At 37.3% G+C, this 22,555-nt stretch overlaps 2 protein-coding genes across 4 annotated transcripts in view; one reads left to right on the top strand and one right to left on the bottom strand.

Annotated features, from left to right (window-relative positions):
* The window catches only part of LOC127964623 (myosin light chain kinase, smooth muscle-like), a 94,126-nt gene extending 92,653 nt beyond the window's left edge, over positions 1–1,473 (bottom strand). For both annotated transcript variants that reach the window (XM_052564879.1, XM_052564880.1), the window contains exon 1: positions 1,316–1,473. In XM_052564879.1, coding sequence (XP_052420839.1) covers positions 1,316–1,356 — 41 coding nt within the window. In that variant the 5' untranslated portion in view covers positions 1,357–1,473. The remainder of the gene's footprint in view (positions 1–1,315) is intronic.
* A 6,120-nt stretch (positions 1,474–7,593) lies between these two features.
* The window catches only part of LOC127964620 (kalirin), a 200,491-nt gene continuing 185,529 nt past the window's right edge, over positions 7,594–22,555 (top strand). Inside the window, exon 1 of one of the 2 annotated variants that reach the window (XM_052564873.1) lies at positions 7,594–7,943. In XM_052564873.1, the coding sequence (XP_052420833.1) occupies positions 7,877–7,943 (67 nt within the window). In that variant the 5' untranslated portion in view covers positions 7,594–7,876. The remainder of the gene's footprint in view (positions 7,944–22,555) is intronic. The other variant, XM_052564874.1, reaches the window with a different exon arrangement.

Below are 22,555 nucleotides of genomic sequence, written 5' to 3'. Positions count from 1 at the left end.
AGGGTACGAGGGTTAAACATGCTCTGAATGATGTGTGGTTCTGCCTCAGGTAAAACAATGTAATCAAGCCCCAAAAATGCTCTGTCCTGTCAGAAAACACAGACTGGTAGTGAGGCGACTTGCTAAATGCAATCTGTATAGATTTGTCTACACATAACAAGAGGAAACAGTTGTATTCATTGACTCACAACACATGCAGATAAAAGACATGAACGAGCCTGATGCTGTCCTTATTGAAACACAATAAAGAGCAGCACCTGACCTGCAGATGACCATTTAAAGCACTGAATCGAACACATCTGGAGTGAGGGGAGCCTACTAAAAAGTGATCATACCAGTCACAGTTCAGGAAAATGACAGCAGAAATACAACTCACCCTTAATACTGTACATAATCAACTTACTAAAGAGCAAAAGTCTATTCATTAACCTCTGAAACAGAGGCTTCATTCATCCTCATGGGCATCGTTGTACATCATGCATTCACCGGGACACTTTTCCTGTTCTGGGAATTTAACCACAGCATTGGATCAAAGACATCCGACCGGAATCAACATCACATGTATGTTGATTAGGAGTAATTATACATGATAATGTTGCAATGTGACCACACGATATACATCTTACAGTTTATTGTGTGACATCCACATATTTCGTGCGTTCATCAAAATCAAAAAAAAATGTTCACACTTAAATATGAACTTGATTTGAAATAGCAATGCAAGCATCTATGATGCAGGACCTTGTCTCCTAACTACTTTTCTTAATAATTTGTTTGCTTCATTGACTTTTAAGCAGCGTTTTATTTTATTTTATTTTTTCAATTGACAGACTACACAGAGAGAGAAAATCTTTGGTACTTCTCAACTTTTTTTTCAGAATTTCAGAATATCTTTCTTTCTTTCTTTCTTTCTTTCTTTCTTTCTTTCTTACTTTCTTTCTTCTTTCTTTCTTTCTTTCTAACATGTGACATTTTAAAGTGTGTCTTAAAAGAGTTTTGGTGACACAGTTAAACTATACAGTTCTTCTAAAACTCAGCATGTAACAAAACAGCATCCCGATGTACATTTCACCTTGTATCATAATGAACAACTTATGTAAAATTCTCATTGACTAAAAAATAAATAAACACATAAAAAAGCCAAGCTTTCTAAGTGTTAATGTCAAACTTCCAAAATCTCCAAAAAGTACTCAGTCTCCTCTCCATTCAAGAAGTGCATTAGCTTTACCAATATCTGAGTGTGAGATTAAGATTTCTTCCAGGGAAACGTCATCCCATATTAAGCTGAGGACATAAAGAGTCAGAGTAAACTCACCCAGACAGCCGTGTTAGACTGGAGAGATTAGTGTCCGTCATTCACAGGGGTTCAGCGGGACACAGTGGTCCTGACTCTGATCTGCTCTCAACGGGTTCTCCCTGTCGGCACCCAACTCGCTGGCATGGGTCCTAACATCCCAGGCTGAGAGTTCCTCATTGGTCGCAGGGTTATAGCAGAAGGGGGAGGACTGAACACTGAACACACTAAAAATGAGATGTGTGCCTTGCTGCTTTTCTGTTTTTCTTTAAAGCCAGAGGAATGTGAATGTAGTACATGATTTGCATTGGCTATGCAATATTTATACCCAAGGCTTCCTTTGAATATGTGTATGAAGCAGTGTTTAGATAAAACTTTAGTTTAGGGACCAGTTCTCACTTTAGCTAGTTGTTTATTAGCATGCATATTGCCTATTTATTAGTACTTATAAAGTTCAAACAGCATTAATGTCTTATTCTGCATGACCATATTCTATATATTAACTCTACCCTATACCTAAACTAAACAACTAATTGCTAACTATAAAATAAATAAATAAATAAAAAAACAGAGAATAGTTGAATTGGACATTAAACTAAAGTGTGACCAGTATTTATTACAGCATTTATATTTATTATATAACAGTGTAATATATAATGTGTCTAATTCTGTCAAAAACACTGTACTGTATATTTGAAAGTTTAGGGTCAATAAGAGTTTTATTTTTAAAAGAAAAAAAAAAATATTCAGCTTAGATGCATTTGATTGATTCAAAGTGACAGTATAAAGGTTTTTTTTTTTTCTTTTTTTTTATGTTCTTTTGAACTTGCTATTCATCAAAGAACCCTAAAAACAAGTGTCAGGGATTTCACACAAAAAAAAAGAAAAACAACAAAAACAAAAAAATTCAAGCAGCAAAACACATTTTTAACACTGAAAATAATTCTAAAGGCTGTCAACAAAGCATAAAGCCTTTGGCAGAGCACCAGGCTATAGATTAATATGTGACATGTGGAATAGCCATCTTGTGTATGTCTCCGTGTGGTTGGGTTCGTATGGATTTTGACTGAATACAAAAAAAGTCTCCTACCTGAGGGATCTTTGTTAACACTGACTAATGAGAGGACAGAAAGACTTGTGCAAGAACCAGAAGTGACTGTGTGTCATTGAAAATAAGAACTCTCTGAATGACGGCTTCAATATATCAGTGTACAAACTGATAAAACAGTTAAAGGATTAGTTCCTACAAAAATGATGAGATTGCACTTACTGTACATCCACAATCATCACACTTACATTCATAAACCCACTGCTGATGTTCAGATCTACAGAGATCTTGAGAATCTTTACTGAGGAAACTATTGCGCCACCTGGAGGATTTCAAGAAATACTGGCATTCAAACAAAGAGCACCATCAAAGAATGTGAGTTCGCCAAATGTAGTCTCTTTTGAAAGCGTGTAGTTTACATTATTTGGGTGTTTATTGTAAACATAGGCGTGTGGAGGCTCTTATCTGCAAATGTGTTCCAGTAAGAGGAGGCTCCCCAGCATGGGCTGCACTTCCAGGGACACAAAGCGTCCACAGGAAACAGAAATAAACACTCTCAGGGAGAACTGCCCTGGACCCTAAACAAAACATCTGCCTGGAAGAGAGAGAAAAACTGATGGACTGATAGAGGATTATATGGCGATTCTGTACATTTAAAGAGACAGTACACTCAAAAATGAGGATGAGTATATAATGGCAGAAGTGTAGTTATGGCTTTAGTATTTATATAAACGTTCATATGCTGAATTATTTAAAGACCCTTTGTTTTTTTTAACACTGTTTACATGTGACTCTAGTGTTTGTAATATGTCTAAAGACAAACAGTGTGTTAATTCTTCAGATAACGTAATTGTTAAACTGTTTAAAATGGAACTGAATAAGGCACAGGTGACAATAAACAGTAAACCAACGAGGGAACCAAGAAAAGCTTTGACTTGTCGTTCCTATTTTGGGACTTCAGCGAACTGGGACTTCTTTCTTGTATCTTCAGGATCCACGGTTCAGATTTAATTGTCTTCCTGTTGGCTCTGGCTGTGGTTAGTGCTTTGATTCTCATTTATCTACTTATCACTGCAGTTCCCACAGAGATTTCCAGCCTGAGTCAGCAGTGCTTCCAGGTTTGATTACTTCTGCTAACAGACACGGTAACTTGCTGATTTTGCATTCATACAGTAAAATAAAGTGATACAGTAGTCAAAAAGTTACAAGATCTGTCATTATACACACACTGATGTTGGTGTTTTTTTACACAGTTCTTTGATTATAACACAAATTAATAGTGACCCTTTTTGTCAAAAAGTATTATATACAAAGCTTGAAACAAGTGGAAGAGTAATGTGAAGCTGCACCTTCTAAAAAACAAAAAAGGACACTTTAGCATACTTTTAAAAATAGTAATTATTGGAGAATAAGTTGTTTTTGATAATTGAACTACATAATCATTGCAAATTTTAAATAACTAGTTAAAATAACTAGCTGAAACTTTTCCATCTCTTTACTTTTGTATGTAATTTTGCAAATACTTCTATTATATTTGAAACTCGTATCATGAAACATGCTACAACAAGTGTGCTGTTGAATGTGCTGACAAGCATTTAGAGTCAATTAAAATACACTAAAGTGTATTTAATACAGTAAAACGACCAAGTGTAAACACTAAGTGTATTTGATCTTTTGAAACTATTTAAATACATTTGTAATTATAAATTAGCTATTCAGTACATTTAAAATATATTAACTTAGGATTTATTTTTTTGAAAAGCATGCCGTAGTTAACATTATAATGAATGTTGCTCATATCACAGATGTCCAGTATGCTAGTCAACACATCAAAATAAGTGTACTTCAAAGCATGACAAAAGATTGTTAAATCATAATTATTTAAAATGTGATTAAACATGCACGCTCTTTCAATAAGTGCCCCTTTATTTAATATTATATTAATGCAGTTTTCTTAAGTTTGCTTTTAAGAATTCATTCCCTCTGCACAGTATACATTCAATACCGTTAAAGGCACTCGAGTACAAAAACTAAACAAAACTCAAATCTTGTAGCAGTGTAACATGATCGACAGAAATAAACCTGGCCACATATTTTACAATATAGGATATTCCTCAACTATTTATTCCCTTGCGCTGTATTTTTGAACAGCTTTGTTCTCCAAAGCCACTTACAGTACATGCATTCAAGGTTCACGTTTGATCAGTTCATTCTCTGGGAATCGAATCAGTGACCTTGCATAGCGGACGCCAGATAAAGCACCTCTATCCCTTTCAGGAAATTCCCATCTGGTTCTGTTAGCCAGCTCATCTTGTAGCAAGTGGAGGCTCGGGAACGAATCAAGAGACACAGAGACCCACAGTGGTCTCTTAAATATATGTTTCAAAAGGGTAATGGACCTGGTTGCAGTATACAGTCAGAGGGCATATAGTCACCATAGAGTACTTCATATTGAACATTATAGTCATCATAACTGTTGATGTAAACTGGAGTTTATAGTCATAGATCGAACATTGTACACCCATTCACTTCAATATATTACAACACTATTAAATAAAGAGGGTAAGACTGCTGTGATGGACATGATGAGAAACAACTGTATCAAGGGGAGAATGAGAGAAAGAATGAACAGATGTTTGTGATGAAACACTTCTCTGAGTATCTCACCCAATAACAGTAAACTCACCCGGGGAGCCATTCCTCAACACCTGACCATAAACATGTCATTGCTTCTGTTCGGCACGGCTCATCTCTCACAGCGAACAGATGCGGGTCAGCACTCGCTTTAACCTTCCCAAATACTGGAGTTTATGGTGTGAAAACTGTGCTGAAGAAAACCTTTTATAAGCACTAGAGAGTTCGATTCACTTTCTCAGAAGTCCACCTGCTTCAAGAAATAGCTTCGGTTTAAAAAACATAATGCAAATCATTCAGATACTATCGTTTTATTTGAATGCTGCAGTACTTTGTCAGAGATTTCAGCTAGATAGAGTCTTGTATGTGACGTGGTGTATAATTCTGGCATTTATATAGCTAAACCATCTGCTGAATGTTTGAGTTACAGAGGCCTGTTGGGTGGCTGAAGGAAGCTGGTATTGTGCCCGCTTAGAGTCAGCTAGCGACAGATCTCCTGGCACACGCGCACACACACACACACACACACACACACACACACACTCTAGAATACACTGCCAAAAGTGTCCATGGTAACAGGAAGAGCTGGAAGCAAAATGACGAGACGTTTGTTGAGTAATCACATCGGGTTCCCATTTTGGTCCTGATCAAAAACAGGATACATTTTATATATATTTAAACACTGTGTATATAATTATTGTAAAACCATTATGTATGTATGTATGTATCTATCTGTCATGAAAAAAAATATATATAATGATTTGCAAGAGAAATTTATAAGACGTCCAGGTGAAATTACTAGTATTGATCTGAAATGTAATTTTTATTCATTTATTTTTTGTATAAGATTTACTCAACTTTAAATACAAAAGTGGTTATATCACAATAAAATAAAAATAAAAAAATTGCAGAATCCTAATCATAGGCAAAATCATAAATGAAGAAAACAAAATAAATTAAGAAGAAACGAAGTAAACAAGGGTTTATTTCTTTCTTTTAGTACAGTTCAAACTGGCATTAACTGGAATAAGGGTATTTTTTTTTTTCAAAACTGAGATTTATGCATCATCTGAATAAATATGCTTTTCACTGATGTATTTTTAGGATACAACTATTTGAAATCTGGAATCTGAAAATCACCTTTAAAGTTGTCTAAATGAAGTCCTAGCAATGCATATTACTACATTTACAAAATATCTTCATGGAACATGATCTTTACTTCATATCCTAATGATTTTTGGCATAAAGGAACAATCAATAATTTTGACCTATTCACTGTATTTATGGCTATTGCTACAAAAATACCTGTAAAACTCATGACTGCTTTTTGTGCTCCAGGGACACATGTAGTTTTTACCTAGTCTTTGTACCTAGCTTTATATCATTCTAGTTAATGATTTGATTCTTGGAGACATTTACAAATAAGGTGCACAGTGTTTCTGAACCACCCAAAACAATTGATTTCAACTGTGATGTTTAGTATCAGTCGCCAGGGGGCAGTAAATCATCAGTATCTCTCCTCTACAGAGACCCCACAACCAGTTGGTTTGAAATGTTCTCAGAAACAAACAATTTTCAACACTAAATAATAAAACCGTTATTTTAAAATGCATTTACGAACTGCATTTTATATATCAATTCTAAAGAACGAAACAAACAAACAAACAAAATCTATTCAAAACAAATTGAACTATTTCCCCATTATCAGCTACTATAGCTTACGAAGTAATATATTAAATCTATTTACTGAGATAAATGTGCTTAGATGCACACGTGCTTCCTATTTATTATGAAAATACATGTTCTCAGCATTAATAGAACATTCATCAATAGCCTGAAGATTGCTTGAGTGAAGGGGGCGTGATACAGAGGGAGGGTACACACACACACACACACACACACGTTTCCCTTCTGCTCTCCATTGTTGGAAAACTAGCCTACACTCCACAGCCGCAAACACAGTCTCTGGCGCTCCGGGGGGGCATCTGAGCGAGTATGCTTATGTTTCTAAAATATCTCATTAACTTTTGAAAGAAAATATTTATAAGAGAGGAAAAGAGTGACCAACAAGCCCTTGCTTCACATTATTCAGGATTCATGACATCATTCGCTTTGACGGTCAGGATCGCGCTCTGTCCCGTCTGACACACTCAGACCGCGCGCCGCTTTGTGTGGAGCTGATCCGACTCGTTTCCGCGAATCGGTTCTTTTGAACAGTTCATTTAAATGTAGAGATTCAAAAAATAATAATCATCATCATCATCATTATAGGTAATTTACGTCACACCCGACCCGTACCATTTAACATTTGGAAATCTTTAATATATGCAATGCAATTATTTATTGTGTTTTAGCCTGCTGTTTTAGCCTTAATTCACCTACAGCATTTTTTTATGTGTTTTATAGTTCACACTAATCGAGATTACCATTAAGTCCTGTTTAATTTACTCTTCTTTGCAAATTGAAAATAGCACTGAGATAAGTTGTTTCCTGCACAAATTTCTTAACTCTACTCACTTACTCTGCGCCCCATTAATCAACACATCCGAAAACTCGAACAATGAGGATCATGTTCAGCAGCTCTTGACTCAATCAGCGTCGGACAGGACTGAAACAACAGTTCAGTGCTTTTGAGAACCGCTCCGACCGGATCAGACCAATTCGCTAAAGAAGCGATCAGTCCGATTGAAGAACCAGTTCAAAAGAACCGACTCACAAGAATCCTAAAGAGCGATCGGAGGAGGAGAGGCGCATCTGGAGACAATAGAAGGCGATGCGGAGCTGCGCTTTGTCGCTCTGATCGAGGGCTGTGCCGTCAAAACACAGACATATAGAGATGATGGAGCGCTGAATCTGGATATATCCCCCGTTATCTTGAACTGTGAGATCTAAGAGAAAAGATGAATTCTGCTGAAGCGGCGGAGGACGGACCCAATGATTCAGACACGGATGCCTTCTTCAAAACAGGTAGATGAGAGGAGAGATGGAGAGACCGTGAGCTCTTGTTTTATTTATCATCCCTGCTTCATGATGGTTAACTCCCAGTTACCTTCGCAATGTCGGCTATTCCTCTTGGATTTACCAAGTGCTCATTGTTTTTATTTTCATAGATATTTAGTCATATTTTATTACATTTATTGTTAATTATTCCATTTGTATTTCGTTTATTTGGCGCTTTTTTGGCTGTAGCTGTGTTTGTGGAGAACACTAAATTGAAACCTCATTGAGAATGAGATAGACCTTTAATGAACTCAAAATGATGTTGAAGAAAAAGACTAAATTGAAACTAATGGGATAAATCATGGTTTGAGGATGCTGAGCTTTAGTACTGTTGTCCTGTTGGGATTGACAGCTCCATTGCTCTGAAAACCCAGCCCAGCCCATATCTCCTGAACAGCACTGACGGATAACTTCTCATGCATTATTTCTCAGGATTGTGTTTATCAGTTTGTATTCTGTAGTAGGCGACATAGCTGGTTCGTTGCCATATATTAAGTCTGTCTAAGTGTCAAATCACTGTCACTTTTGTGAATTTAACTGGGCTTCATGCTGGGCTCATGGGACAGGGATTGGGAAGGCGCTAATAACAAAAACACCTGTGTTTAATTGGTGTCATTTATCTAAAAGCTCATTGCTTGTGAGTGTTGAAAGTGCCACAGAGTTGTTGCTGGGATGCGTGCTTTACCCCAGTTTAAGAGAGGCTTTTATAGCTAAATTGCTTAAAAATCAGTCTCTTCTATGAGCTCTTGGTCTTTTAAAGATTAGTCAATGAAGTCAGGAGTTTACAGATTTTAGGTCTGGCGATTCTGTAATTGTTGCCACATGCCTATTTGTAACAAGCAAATTCCCGGTAATGTGTATTTCAGTCATTTATGTTGCTCTTATTGTCTTTGCAATGTGAACATAAATATTTATAATGTGTATGCTGAGTTGAGTGCAGTTGTCATATATTAGCAATGATGTCACAACAGTCCTTGACGTACGGGGTCAGAATAGAGGCAAGAGCTTGTATCGTGTGCAGTGTTTCTGGAGTTTACAAAGAGGAAATGGCTGGGAGAAATGCTAATGTTAAAGTAAGTGGTCCAGGCTGTAAGACCCCTGCTGAGGAGTGATGCATAAACCCTGCAGCTTTACACAGCGGGCTATAGGTCAGGATTCTGGTACACTACAATCACTCTCTCTCTCTCTCTCTCTCTCTCTTACACACACACACACAAACAGAAAACACATCTACACACACTGCATAACACAAATCACAAACTTTTTTTCCATTTGTTACCTCATCTACACAACTGTGCTGCATGCCTTCTGAATGTGAGCTTGGTTCAAGGTGAGGTTCTTTGGAGGAAGTGTGTGAAGTAGCTCAGTTTTAGAGCTGAAGGTCATATCTTCAAGAACAGGCTGATAAATAACAAAGAGTTTCAGAGAAAACCCGCAAACTACAGAAAGAATAATAGTTGGAACCCACGGACGTTGGGAGTGTGGAAATGTTGAGAGATTGAAACAGATTTGTTCATAATCTGAAGTTTCTCTTTCATGGTTTTGCAGAGCTTGCTGCCATAATAAAGTGCTGCCAGGGTTTTGTTTTGTGGTTGATAGTGTGTTCAAGGTGACCACAACAAAGTCTCTATAATATTCCATCCCTAATTCATGGGAAAACATAGCTATTTTATGAGGCACCAAAGTTGTATGAATTTGTGCAATGTGAATCGTACGAAAAACATAAGGCATGAGGGTCCACCCCTAAAAATAACCACGACTGGGGTGTAAACTAGCCACCAATTCACCAAAATGTAAAATAGTTACAAATTGCCATGAGATGTGTCAGATATTCTGGCGTCCCTCCATCGATGTTAGTGGGATTATTATTTCATCTGCTTTGTATGTAAAACCAATCACAAAGTAATAGCAAACTTCCTCGACTAGCTGCACGATTTAAATATCGCTCATGTCTGTTGCACAATGGTTCAGATTCACAATTATTTTTTTGACAAAATGAGATTTAAGACAAATTAGAAATTAAATGTATCATTTTATTATTGCTTGGACAAACTACTGCATGTTTCTTTGTGAAATTGAAATATAACGCTATAATAATATACTAATATAGCACTTGCTTATCATTGCTCTTTTGTTGGTTTTGATTGCTTCTTTTGTCCTCAATTGTAAGTCGCTTTGGATAAAAGTGTCTACTAAATATCAAAATGTAAATAAAATGTAAATATAAATAACAAATTGGAATTTTAAAACAAGCCCCAAATCAAATAAATAAGTAACACATATGAATTAAATATCTTCATATAAACAAAATAAGTTTTTTTTTTCTGTGCTCTTTCTATTTAAAACTAAAAGCAACCACTGCATTTTAATCATGATCCAAACAAAGATGCTGTATACATGATGCAACAAGAGCAGATTTTAATCTAAATTAGATTAAAATTTCAGTTTTGTGAAACTACAGTATACATAAAAAAAAATATATATATATATATATATTACCGCTGTAAACAAAGCAGCGCTGCACTTATGAACTTTAATATGCTTTATACAGAGGCAAGAGGAAAATAAAAAATACCATCTAAACTTTTCTAAAGACAGTAAGTTCCCCTCAGACATACATTCGTATAAACTCCTACACCTGACTGAATCGTGATTGTTTGGCATCTCAACCGATTTTTACATCATTTATTTATCGATTTACAACTGGCCCGGGGTTAATTGTTACATCTCTAGTTCCATAGCAATATAAAAGAAGCTTTTCTCACCTAGAGCAAGTAAAGAACAAAGCAGGCTATTTTTAAGCCTGATCATAAAGACATCGTTGAGTTGCGTAGAGCATTGGTTTTGAGATCTCCAGTACCAATGATCTGCAGATGTTTGGAGGTCTGGGTGAGGTTTCAAAGAGCAGAGGGGTTTTTACTGTGGTTTTACCCGGTGGAGGGGAGGACATCTGCCTGCAGAACACAGCCTATGGATATACAGATACATCCTGGCAGCCTGTGCCCCTGGGGCCAACAAAAAGACAGGAGGATATAATGGAGGAAGAGAGGACCGAGTGAATGGGACCATAAATCCTCCCTCTTCTTGCCACATCCAGTTGTAGTGGGTGTTTGCCCTCCTAGAGAAAAGACGTTACGTGGCTGAGTGAACAGTAATCCATTCACAAGCACCACATTCAGCGATCTGAAGAGGGTTTTATACCTTCAGCCACATGTATTCAGTATTTCTGGTTAGATTAACCTCTATACAAGCACAGGACTATGTGCCCTTGTGAAAAATAAGCACACTTTTAAACAGAGTTTTTATCATGGAAATAAATTTAAAAGAATATACTTTATATTGGAACATATTACAACCAAATGAACATTCTATTTTGTGGTACTGATTTAAATTGGTTGCTATTCTTGGTATGAAGAGGTTAGCTGCTGAGAAATTAGAGAACGACCTCTCTCCTCTCAACTGTGTTGATTGTCATGTTTAGACCCCTCCTTTATCATTCTTCCTGTTATGAGCATGTACTTCCTTCTGAAGTCCTCTTTAGCACTGCTTATTAAGTGACTGTGTGAAACTGCCTCACAACATCAGATGAGGCGAATCATGCACTGATGAAAGGATTTTCGTTGTGAAGCTTTGTGTCCCCTCTAAAGCGTTTATTAATTAATTACATAATCAATCACCTGATTAATACATTGGTTGCAGGTAGGCCAGGCTTTAAGGGCCATGAAGAAGATTATTTAATAATCCAGTCCAGAAGTGCTGCATTGTTTTTGACAGGGTTTAGTGATGGCTTTGTTCAGCAGGCAGCACAAATTTATTGGCGTTTCCAACTCACATACTTTTTGCTGTATGTGGTTTGGAATCCAATTAAAAAATAGATTTCTGGATTTTTGGAAGTAAACAGATGGTCCAGACTGTAACATCATAGTTAAAGTACATTTAGTGCCTCATTTCATTCTTTTACACTCATACGTAGCTTTGAATGTGTAATGAATTGAGATTGAGTTCATATAAGCATGCATGCATGTTTAAATACAGATGCTTATGTTGCCTGATGTGCCTCTCTAGTTTATATCACATCTCTTGACATTGTACTGACGCTTAAGTCATAACTTAGGCAACTGATTATTGACTATATCTGAACAAATGATCTGATTTCATCAGTGCAGACAGTCAAAACTTGATTTGTGGTGAGAACTTTGATAACCTTCTGCAACAAATGAGCATTTTGGCATAACTGGCAATTTTTGGCCAAACGTTGACCAACATGTTCCAGTAGCTGGAAAATGTTTTGACTGTGGCAGCAATGGACAAACAGTTGTTGCACTTTTTACGAAAGTAAAAATGATTATTGGAAAACCACAAAAAAGGTCACTTTCAAACAATAACTGTTCAGACCAAAACATTTGGGAAATTTAGATTTAAAAATCTAATTGGATTTCTGTATAGTGTGAGTATAATGCAAGAGCTTAGTTATGAGGGTGAGCTAATGAGAATTGATTTGGTCTTAAAGCATGAATCAGCCTTTATCCTCTAAATGTGATGCTGCACTGATGGTGCAGACCTGGTTTGGTTTTTGGCAAATCTGGATCTGTTTCCACTCAGTGAAGTCAGAAGGGAAAAGTGGAAACTGGCTTTGGCAAGTAAATAAAGCGTACTCGCCAGTTGGCCAGCCACTGTTATAATGCCGCTATTCGCTGTAAACATACAAGGGAAGAGTGGCAACATAATTCTCTTGAAATGTGATATACATTCCTATAATAAAGTGTGGATTGCAATTTTTTTTATGTTTTCAAAAGAAGTCTCTTATTCTCACTGTTTTTTTTTTTTTTTTTGTTATTGTTAAAAAACAGTTAAAACAAAGTCATATTGGGAATATTATCACAATTTAAAAGAACGGTTTATTTTGATCAGCTGCCACATGATCCTTCATAAATCATATCAAGTCAAGAAACAGTTTTCATTATTATCATTGTTGAAAACAATATTAGAGCTTACCTTTGCAACTGAATGCATGTATTACTATTACTGAAATATCTTTTAATTTAACATATTTACAAAAGGGACTTTTAAGTATTTTAAGAAACATTGTCATGAACATATACTCTCTTCAAGTGTATTTCATTTATATTTTTATTATAATCTTTGAGAGAGAAAGATAACAATTCAAACATCAGTTGTAATATACATGCTTTGCTTGAATGCTTCTATATGTGTTCATGTGTGCATGAGACAAGGCTGGAAACTGTAGATAAAATCCTACAATGCCACAGTCTGATTCAGCCTGATTAGACTGACACACAGCAAGAGACACGCACAGCCGGTGCTGGAAAAAGCCTTGGCTTCCTGCCAAAGTGTGTGTGTGTGTGTGTGAACACCCCCCTTTCCCCCACACCATGCTGTCTGTGCCCCGCTCTTAGGCTTCAGTGTGAGGAAGAACAATAGAGCCTGATGCTCCATTATCAGCGTGCACACACACACACACACACACACACACACACACACACACACACACACACACAATACACTCCACTGACGGCCAGCATGTGTCTGTCTGTCTGCCACATCACCTCTTTTGCCTTTCATTTCTTGTGGTTTTCTCTGTTTTCCAGTTTGCATTTTCCATTCATTTAATCTCTTTACCTCTCCATCTCTCTCTTTCACACACACACTCTTGTCTAGCTAACACACTCTAGACTTCAATTGTTTTATATAAAGATCACTATTATTACTTCAGACTAACCGAACACAAACCCCACCCACATTTTTTTCTAAATCAGGACGTCCCCAAACTCACATCTGGGGACACATTTGTCCACAAACCATAGCTAAGGAATCAAACACACATTGCTAAGTAATTACACAGACATACACACGTTTGCCAAATGAGGATGTGTGTCCAAGATATTTTAATTTGCTTCTGGGGACAATTTGATCTTTTTTAGTTTTCTCTTAACTAGAGCTATAAGTAACACCTAACCCCAACAGAAACACACGCACACACACACACAGTGTGGCAGATGGCTAATTGGCTGGTTAGAGGCAGTGGGTGTATAGCGCGAGTGAGAGCAGATCTGAGTGGATTATAGAGTCATGATATGACGTTGAGGGAGTTGGGCTTTAGTGAGAGGGATCCCCATTTCCGCAGTCTGCTCCTGTGCTACGTAAGCGTGGACGGACACTTAGCACTGCAGGCTAATGGAGTCAGATCTCATTAGCTGATCCCCGGCTTTGAATGAGGCTTTTAGATGGATTGAGGCAACTATTCCCTCGAGGCATGTGAGTCTGCATCTGTGCTCCACTGATAAAGATGCTCCACTCGCCATTCCAACAGCTAATTCTGCTTATTCCTAGTGTGTGATGGCAGATTATTACACATGCACATTTCAACTACATGTCTCACCTTCAGGCCTTTAAAAGGCTCAACGATAAATCAGACCCAAGGTGATGTGTGCTGACAAAAGTTTTGACACATTTGAAATAGTTAACCCTGAGTCATCCTAAACTGTGGGTTAACGTTATTTGCATATTTGTGGCGTCAACAGCCATGACTGGATGACTGCAGCACATGAGTGGTTTAAATAACCAGCTTGTGTTGCGCTTTTGCATCAGTGAGAAAAAATGTTGACACGCTGGCTGTTTTTCAGTGCAAAGGGTTTCTGTGACTGTACAAAGTTTGAGTTTTAAGGCACGCACTCCAGAGCAGGGCTTCATAACCCCAGGTTATGAATCACCCTTCTGAATTACAAAGGTAAAACACTTTACCCAAGGTTAAAAGCGACAGTAAACTGGGGTTAAATGCAGTGTGAAAAGCCCTAAACAGTCCAAATCCTGCTTTGTGAAAAATATCAATTCTCACTTATATTTTAGTCTAATTTTGCTGATATATTAAATAAATCTCATTTGTGATTATGGTTTTCTTATGGATAAGACCCTCTTCTTCTCGAGAAACACTTTTGGTTGTGTAAGGGTTGTTGTTGCATTGCATGCTCTTCAGATCAGCTTTTTGATGTCTGAACTGTGTAAAGCCTTGACTTTGTGCTTAGATTGAAGCTAGGAAATTAAACATTTCTTGTGGAAATTATAGGAAACTTGTTTTTTCGCTATGATATGTAAATGTGTCCTGTAGAACCCTTAGTTGTAGTTGGGACCTTTATTTAAAAAAAAGTATATATCTGCTGCTAAATAAAACAAAATCACTTAAATGCAGAAAACTATCTAGGGGTTCAGGTGGAAAAAGTATAGTCTATTTTGGATGCATTTTACACTTCATCAGAACACCTGCTCTAGCTGTTTCTGCTGGATTTGACGTTTCGATTAATCTGTAGTCAATCAACTTTATAACAGAGAAGTTTGAGAACATCTCCACGCTTTCATGATTTATGTTGTTTAATGAAATGAGACACCCAGGCTTTTGAAACTGCTTCTCAGTTGCTCCCCATTGATCTTGAAAAGAAGCACAGTCCCGCAGATCTACTCCAAACATATGTGCAGTCAAATGATGTGTGAAATGCATTTTTTTCTCCCCACTCTCCAACATAAGCTTCTCATAAGTTGATCTAGCATCTATCAGACATATGAAAACCATTCAAACATTTTAATTTGAACAGACACAGATATGTTATGTGCTCCGTTCTTTAGGTATTCGCTTTGTCTAAGATGTTTCTCCTTCAGTAAAAATATAAACAGACACAAATGAGGCAAATGTCGACATATAGTAAGAGTATACAATTAATATGAATAGGATCATTCAGATCACTTGATCTTGGAAGAATTTCATGAGAATAGGTCCTATTGAGATCTCTAGCTTTTATTAGGGAACTTTGATTGATAATGTCCAAATTTCAGTTTGAGACACCGTTGAGATCTCTTCTGAAACACGAGAGCTGGTTACTAGGATTAAGAGATTATGAGAAAGTCTGAGAAAGAGTAGAATTGAATCAAAAGGCCTCCATTCATTAAATCTTCATGTCTAGTTGAAGCAGTTGAGATCTCATGTGAGATGTTTCTTTCTTATGGATGTCTGTGTCTGCCAGGTTTCTCTGAAGGGTGCACAGCTCTGATAGAAAGAGGAAATGAAAATACCTGACCTATTGAAACAGTTCCATTGGAAAGAACATGATTCCTTCTTTATTGTTTTCACCGGGTGGGGGGTGCCATGAGCTAACCTCACCTAGGCAGAATGCACACGCTCACATGGCCACAGGCTCCATGAGGATTCATGCAGGGAACCAGAGAGTACTCATGCATATTTAATCTACTGCTAGCTGAGAGAGAGATGATTTCAGAGACAGAGACAAGGAGAACAAGAGAGTCGCTTGCAGTCAGCCATTAGTGGCATTTGCTTAGATATACCGTGCTTGAATTTGAACTGTGATTGATATAATGTTGACCCATTTATGATATAGACATAAAGGGCTCCTCAAATCATCAGTGATCAGACATACAGTTTGTAAATAAGTTTGCAAATGGGTGTTTGTGTAATCAATACGTGAACCATTTTAGTTTCCCCAAGAAACTTTATGTGAACAGTTAGAAAAAAAAACATTATTAAAAAAAGACATTATGTTCTGGAAATCCTCAACCCTCCCACCACCCGCTATAAAGAACCTTTTGTGCAATGGATGTTCTTCACAAAACCATCAATGTCAATAAAGAAACCATAGTTTTAAGTGTGTAGTAACCAACCACAACACCTTGCTGTTGATATAAGAAAGGGGCAGTGTTTAAGCAGACTACATGATCTGAGCATATGTCACCAGTCTCTCACTTCATCTGAAAATTGATCAATTTTCAATCAATTTTTTCACCATAAATAACATGCTTTTAAAAAGCTAGATTTTTATTTCATGCCAACTTTAAAACCATTCAGACCACTTTATGACTCCGTAGCAATGTGCTGGAACTCTTAGCAACACTCTCATCTTCTTAAGAACATGTAAAAATGCTATTTCTCTGATTTTACATATGGTAATTTCTTCACCCTGCAGTGCAACGCAGACTAGTTGTGTTCTTTCAGCTACAGTAATGTTCAAGTGCTCTGTTGTTGAGATGAAATTGTGAGGAGTTCAGCACTGCAGGGCAGGAGACTGCTGTGTTCAGCACACACACACACACACGGACTCACTCTCTCACACACACACACACACACACGGACTCACACACAAGCATGAAAGTGTAGGGTAAGCCAGCTAAGGCGAACAGACTGTCTGATGCAAGAAGAGCTGCTTGGCTAATGCATTTAGAGCGTTATATTTCACTGGGAGAGAGGCGAGTGGACAGAGAGATATAAACACAGTGATGCTTGATGGAGGATGTCTGTGACAGAGAGCTCCAATCAGTGGCTGTTCCTGAAAAAGAAGTACTTTAGCATACTTTCAGAAAGAGTACTTAAAAATAATAAAATAATATGCCAAGCAAATAGAATGTTTTTTGCCACATATTTGTATGTTAACAGCAATTCAATGAAAATGTTTTATATTATATGCAATTAACTAAATTTACAGTGCTTTTTTACTCACTTAAGTATATCTTTATATGTAATAAGGGGAAGAGGATTTGTGCAGGGGACAGAACCACACAGAACCTGTGGCTGGTTTACGATGGTCCAGCTGGTTTCTCAGCCTGGCCAAGCTGACAAGTGCCAGACCAGTTTGGAAGACCAGCTAACCAAGGTAGCAGAGTAAGCATGTTTTAATGTAAAGCATTGTGGCTTCAGTGTGCTGAGCTGGCATGGTTGTGCATATGTTTTTCTAGGGTCAACGCCCGCTCAGCTGAAGACGATAAACAATGACCGTAGCAGTGTGCGAGCATGTACTGTATGTGGACATGGATGACTATTTCTTGGCACTCTTCAGCAGCACACTGAAACTATAAACAGCCTGTGTTTATAAAATCCCAGAAAACAGAAAAACGTGCTGTCAGGAGTGAGTTTTTCAAATTTCCAACAATTATGATGTTTACAAAACGTTATTTCCGTGACTCCAGTTATATATTCTGTGAAGTGCATTCAAACCCAGTCCTGAGATTCAGTGTGGTTTGACGAATCTCATGGATATAATGAAGTGAACATCATGAGACTGAAATGCAGTTTTTTTCTGTTTGTTTTTTCGTTACAGAGAGGGGTAGTAATATCTTTTCACATTGTAAACTACACCGGCCAATCAAGTGCCCAGAGCCACTTCTGTTACATACAACTACAGTACAACTTGGTGTCTCTAACTGTTGTTTAAGGTGTAATACTTTTACAGTATCAACCAACATATCCTCTTGGCAATTCAAAGCTACTTTACATTTTGATGAATCAATGGCTAATTGTAGGAATTGTAATGTTTTGAAGAATAGCAGCTGGTTTAAGCTGGACCTGAGCTGGTCCTAACAAGGAGCAAGTTGCTTAGGACCAACTTAGGACCAGCACATGACCAGCTTATAACCTTATAACCAGCTTAGAACTTGCTCCTTTTGTTCTTGCATTTACTAACTGAGACTTGTCATAGCACTTACATATCATTTCTCTTTTGTTGATTTTGATTGCTTCCATTATTCTCATTTGTAAGTCGCTTTGGATAAAAGTGTCTGCTAAATGAATAAATGTAAATAAGCAGCTCAAACCAGCTGACATGCTCCAAAACAAACCAGCATATTGAATGTTTTATTTTATGTATTTATTTATTTTTATTTTTTTTATCAGGGGATTTACAACTGCATGTTGCTTAGATGTGTAAGTGGGCAATTTTTGTGTCTAAATATGCTGCAATTTGTACTGACAGTTACAAAATTTTCTCAGTGCTTCCAAAGCACAAGAGTCAATCAACAAATCATGCAGGTATTACTATGCATTAGCTCTAAATGAGACATGAAGGCTCTACGCAGGTGGACTGATGTGTGCAGAGGGCTGTAAATCCCTGCTCCTTCTCTCAGGGCGTTATAAAACTCTGAGATGTGTTTGAGATGGTTTGCAATGATATCACCCTCCTCATGTCTGTCTAGAGAGAGAAATGCGCTCCCCATTGACAAACTCTGCCAAAACCCTCATATATTTCTGCTTTCTGGAAACATCTGGAAAAACTATCCATTCTAAGAGAGAGAGAGAAAGACCCTCTTGTTGAAATCCTGAGGGGAAAATGTCTTACAGATAAGTAACATGCAGCTGGTTTCCTACCAAAAACAAGTGTGTGATTGTGGAACATGGACCGCTGGAGAAGGCTTTCTGTGAGGTGCTGTTTCACTCCTGATTCGCTCTTCTTTAGAGAAGCAAAGAAAATGACCAGCGCTCTGGGTGGAAAATCCTCACTCAACTATAAGAGCACTCTGGCTGTCACTAGTGTAATCATTGATGGTTGAGTCGGACTGAGTCACTGGCATGGAGCACCCAGCCTTTATTTTTTACTCAGATGTGTGAATACTGTGTGTATTTGGGGGATTGTGCTGGAGTGGAGCACAGCTGGTATATTAATGAACTCACCGGGAGCTTTGGCACAGTAAACCATACGGCTGACTGCCAGTAAGAACTAACTGTAGTGTTTAAGAATGGAGAGAAAGACAAAGAAGCTGTCAGAGCCAGCTTCAAACAACCTGATCCGTGTCACTTTAGATATAGGGTTAGAAATGATTCAGTGCCCTTATGAAAGTTTTACATTGTTACTATTAGTAACCAAGTTCAGTAAGGTTTAGATCTACTATCTGTCAAAATAGTTAGTGGTGTCTGCCAAGGCAGCAGTTCACAATGACCAAATTCAGGTTTAGGGTTTGAATGTGCCAGTGCTTCCTCAGAGTTTCTACCTTATTTAAGCCAAATAAGTAATTTAGTGTATGTGATTTTTTTTGCAGTTCTTGCTTTGGTTCATAACTTAAGAGTATAGAAGGACATTGTAGTAATTATCAAGCCATATGTAGAGACCATGTGTATATTTCCAGTACAGCGCAGTTTAACTAGCTGCATGCTTAACCAGCATAGTACAATGTATAACTAGCTAGCACACAACTGTCTCCTGAACATAGTCTGATCTCCACCATTTTTACTATGTTGTATCAACAATATAGAATGTGCATTAATGACATCAGACAGACGTTTTGAAGTAGTAATATCTACTAATTAATTCTATTAATTAATCACACACATTATATGCTCTAATTAATCTGAGATAATGACTTATAATTCGCTATTTTTTTTGTTCCCTGTCATTTTGCTTTATTTAATGATTGGATTCATCACAGTTTCCCTTTTACGGCTTACCCCTGGGTTACACATTTGCACCCCTTTTCAAAAAGGGCTCCTATCATAGACACACCAAAATATATAGATTTTTTTTGTATTTTTAAATGGCATGGATGATATAGATTGAACTATATCTTTATCTTGCTTATTGTGCCCAAGAGCATCATTTATTTAAACCCACATGTCTTACTAACAAGAAACTCTGTTTCTGGCGGCAAGTTGAGAACTGTAATTTCAACAATGTAAGTTTGCAATGCTATTTGCAAATGTTTGTTTGAACTGTGGTTTCAGGAAACACCGAATCATTGAACTATGTTGGTTATGATGGAACTTGTGACCATAGTTAGCTCACAATGCTTTTGGGAAATTCACCCCAGATTTTCATGGGCTCTTTTTATTCAGATAAGTAAGTCACCACCTAGCAACTAACCCTTACACCTTAGCAACCACCTATTATTGCGCTGGCAATCACTCTACTGTGGCAGGTTTTGCATCATTTACTTTTTTTTCTGAAAGTGAAAAACATAGTATTTCTCTTTTTTGTATTACACATGGCTGTAAACGGTTTAAAATATACCAGATTTTATATTATAGTAACAATAAATGTTGTAACTATGGCATTTTGGAGGACACAATGGTTGCTATGAACTGTAAGTATGTGAGAGAGTGTGTCATTGTATGAAGGCAGTAAGTGAACAGAGAGCAGACGGTTCATATAAACCACAAGAAACTGCAGTATTTGGAATCTGCTGTTTGATCGCACTCACATTGCACTTGAAAACGTATAATATGACTCATTTGAGATTCTTAACATGATACATGTGTAGTGCCTTGAGCAAAGGAATAAAATCAATAAAACTAATAAATTGCATCTCACAAAAACAGAAGAAAAAAAAAAACTGATAGTGTGTTGGTTGGTATATGTGGAAATAAATATACTAATGCAAACATTCAGACTGGCTACTGTGATGCATTTAACAATCTCCAGTGTCTGAAATGTTGGAATTTGCATCCTAAAAGTATGTGGTGAGGGAAATAAGAGCTCTGGATAGAGCGGCACTCCAGGACTGATTTCATATTGTACAGTCAGGCAAACGCACTCATTCCTACCCCATCATAAAGGAACCGCTTATACAAAAATTGCCATTATTTCACCCCATGACTGCTGTTTTACTGTGGAACTAAAAAGGAGAAATGATTTGAATGATTTTTATTCAGCTCTTTTCCTTACAGCAGCAATTCACTGTGGCTACAATTGCAAAATGCAAAAATTGCAAAATAAAATGTGGTTATATGTGGCAATAAGATTGGGTAAATAATAACATAATTTTAGGTACACTGTTTCTTTAAGGAATAATGCTGAAGTCTGGGGTATGCTGGTTGTTTCATACTGAGGTTGGGATGGCAGACATGCATGTGTGTGTGTGTGTGTGTGTGTGTGTGTTCCTACTTTGAAAAAGTTTGGACATTTGGCATTCAACTTGGATGTAAAAGACCTGAAATGCTGACTTGTATTAAGATGACATGGGAAAGAATCTACTTTTGACAATGACTCAAGTCTAGTCATGTCTTATTGCGGTGGTCTGTAGCATTTGACTGCTGCTGCCCTACATTGTGTTGGCAAGCACTTGGCCAACTGAATTTTTCCACTTTCTTAACTAAAGGGAAATGATGGATTTCTCAACTCCATTGTGTTTTAACAAGCAGCCAAGTGCCCTTTAGTGTTTGAGCATTTTTAGCATGCATGTGTCTGGATTCTAAAAGTATATTTAAAAACAGATGCCACCAGCAATTAAAGCTCATTTTCTTATATGTGGCCGTCTCCAAGGCAACCACACCACATGCTCTGGATGCATTGAATGAGAAAGACCATTGAACCACAATTGACTAAACAGATTGTACACACAGTACCACTGTATATTTTATTAGCAGAAGTTGGCTGAATGATTTTAAAGGTGCACTTAGTAAGTTTTATGTTCTCCAGGCACTTCTTCATCTCAGAGGTTTTGGACTTTGTACTGACACCTATTGGTGTGGATGCATGAGGTTTATAACTGTTCATGTTTTGTTACTGTTTCTCTCTGGTTTTATAAAGCACATATCCATTGAATATATCCTTCCATCTATGGATGAACAATACTTTTGCCCTTTTTAAATGTCCGCTAATGGAGATCTATGTTATTTTAAGCCTGATGGTGTAGTTACAGCATCTACCACCCTGTTGAAAAAAAAAACAGCATATGTTGGCTAGGTATGTTTTGAAGCATGGCAGCTGGTTTGAGTTGGTTAAAGCTGGTCCTGAGCTGGTAATAATCTGTTTATGAGCAGGAGCTAGTTGCTTAGGACAAGCTTAAGACCAGCACAT

This window comes from Carassius gibelio, chromosome B9 (genome assembly GCF_023724105.1).
Source record: "Carassius gibelio isolate Cgi1373 ecotype wild population from Czech Republic chromosome B9, carGib1.2-hapl.c, whole genome shotgun sequence".
In the NCBI taxonomy this organism is placed as follows: Eukaryota; Metazoa; Chordata; class Actinopteri; order Cypriniformes; family Cyprinidae; genus Carassius; species Carassius gibelio.
This window is presented reverse-complemented; position numbering and strand designations above follow the sequence as displayed.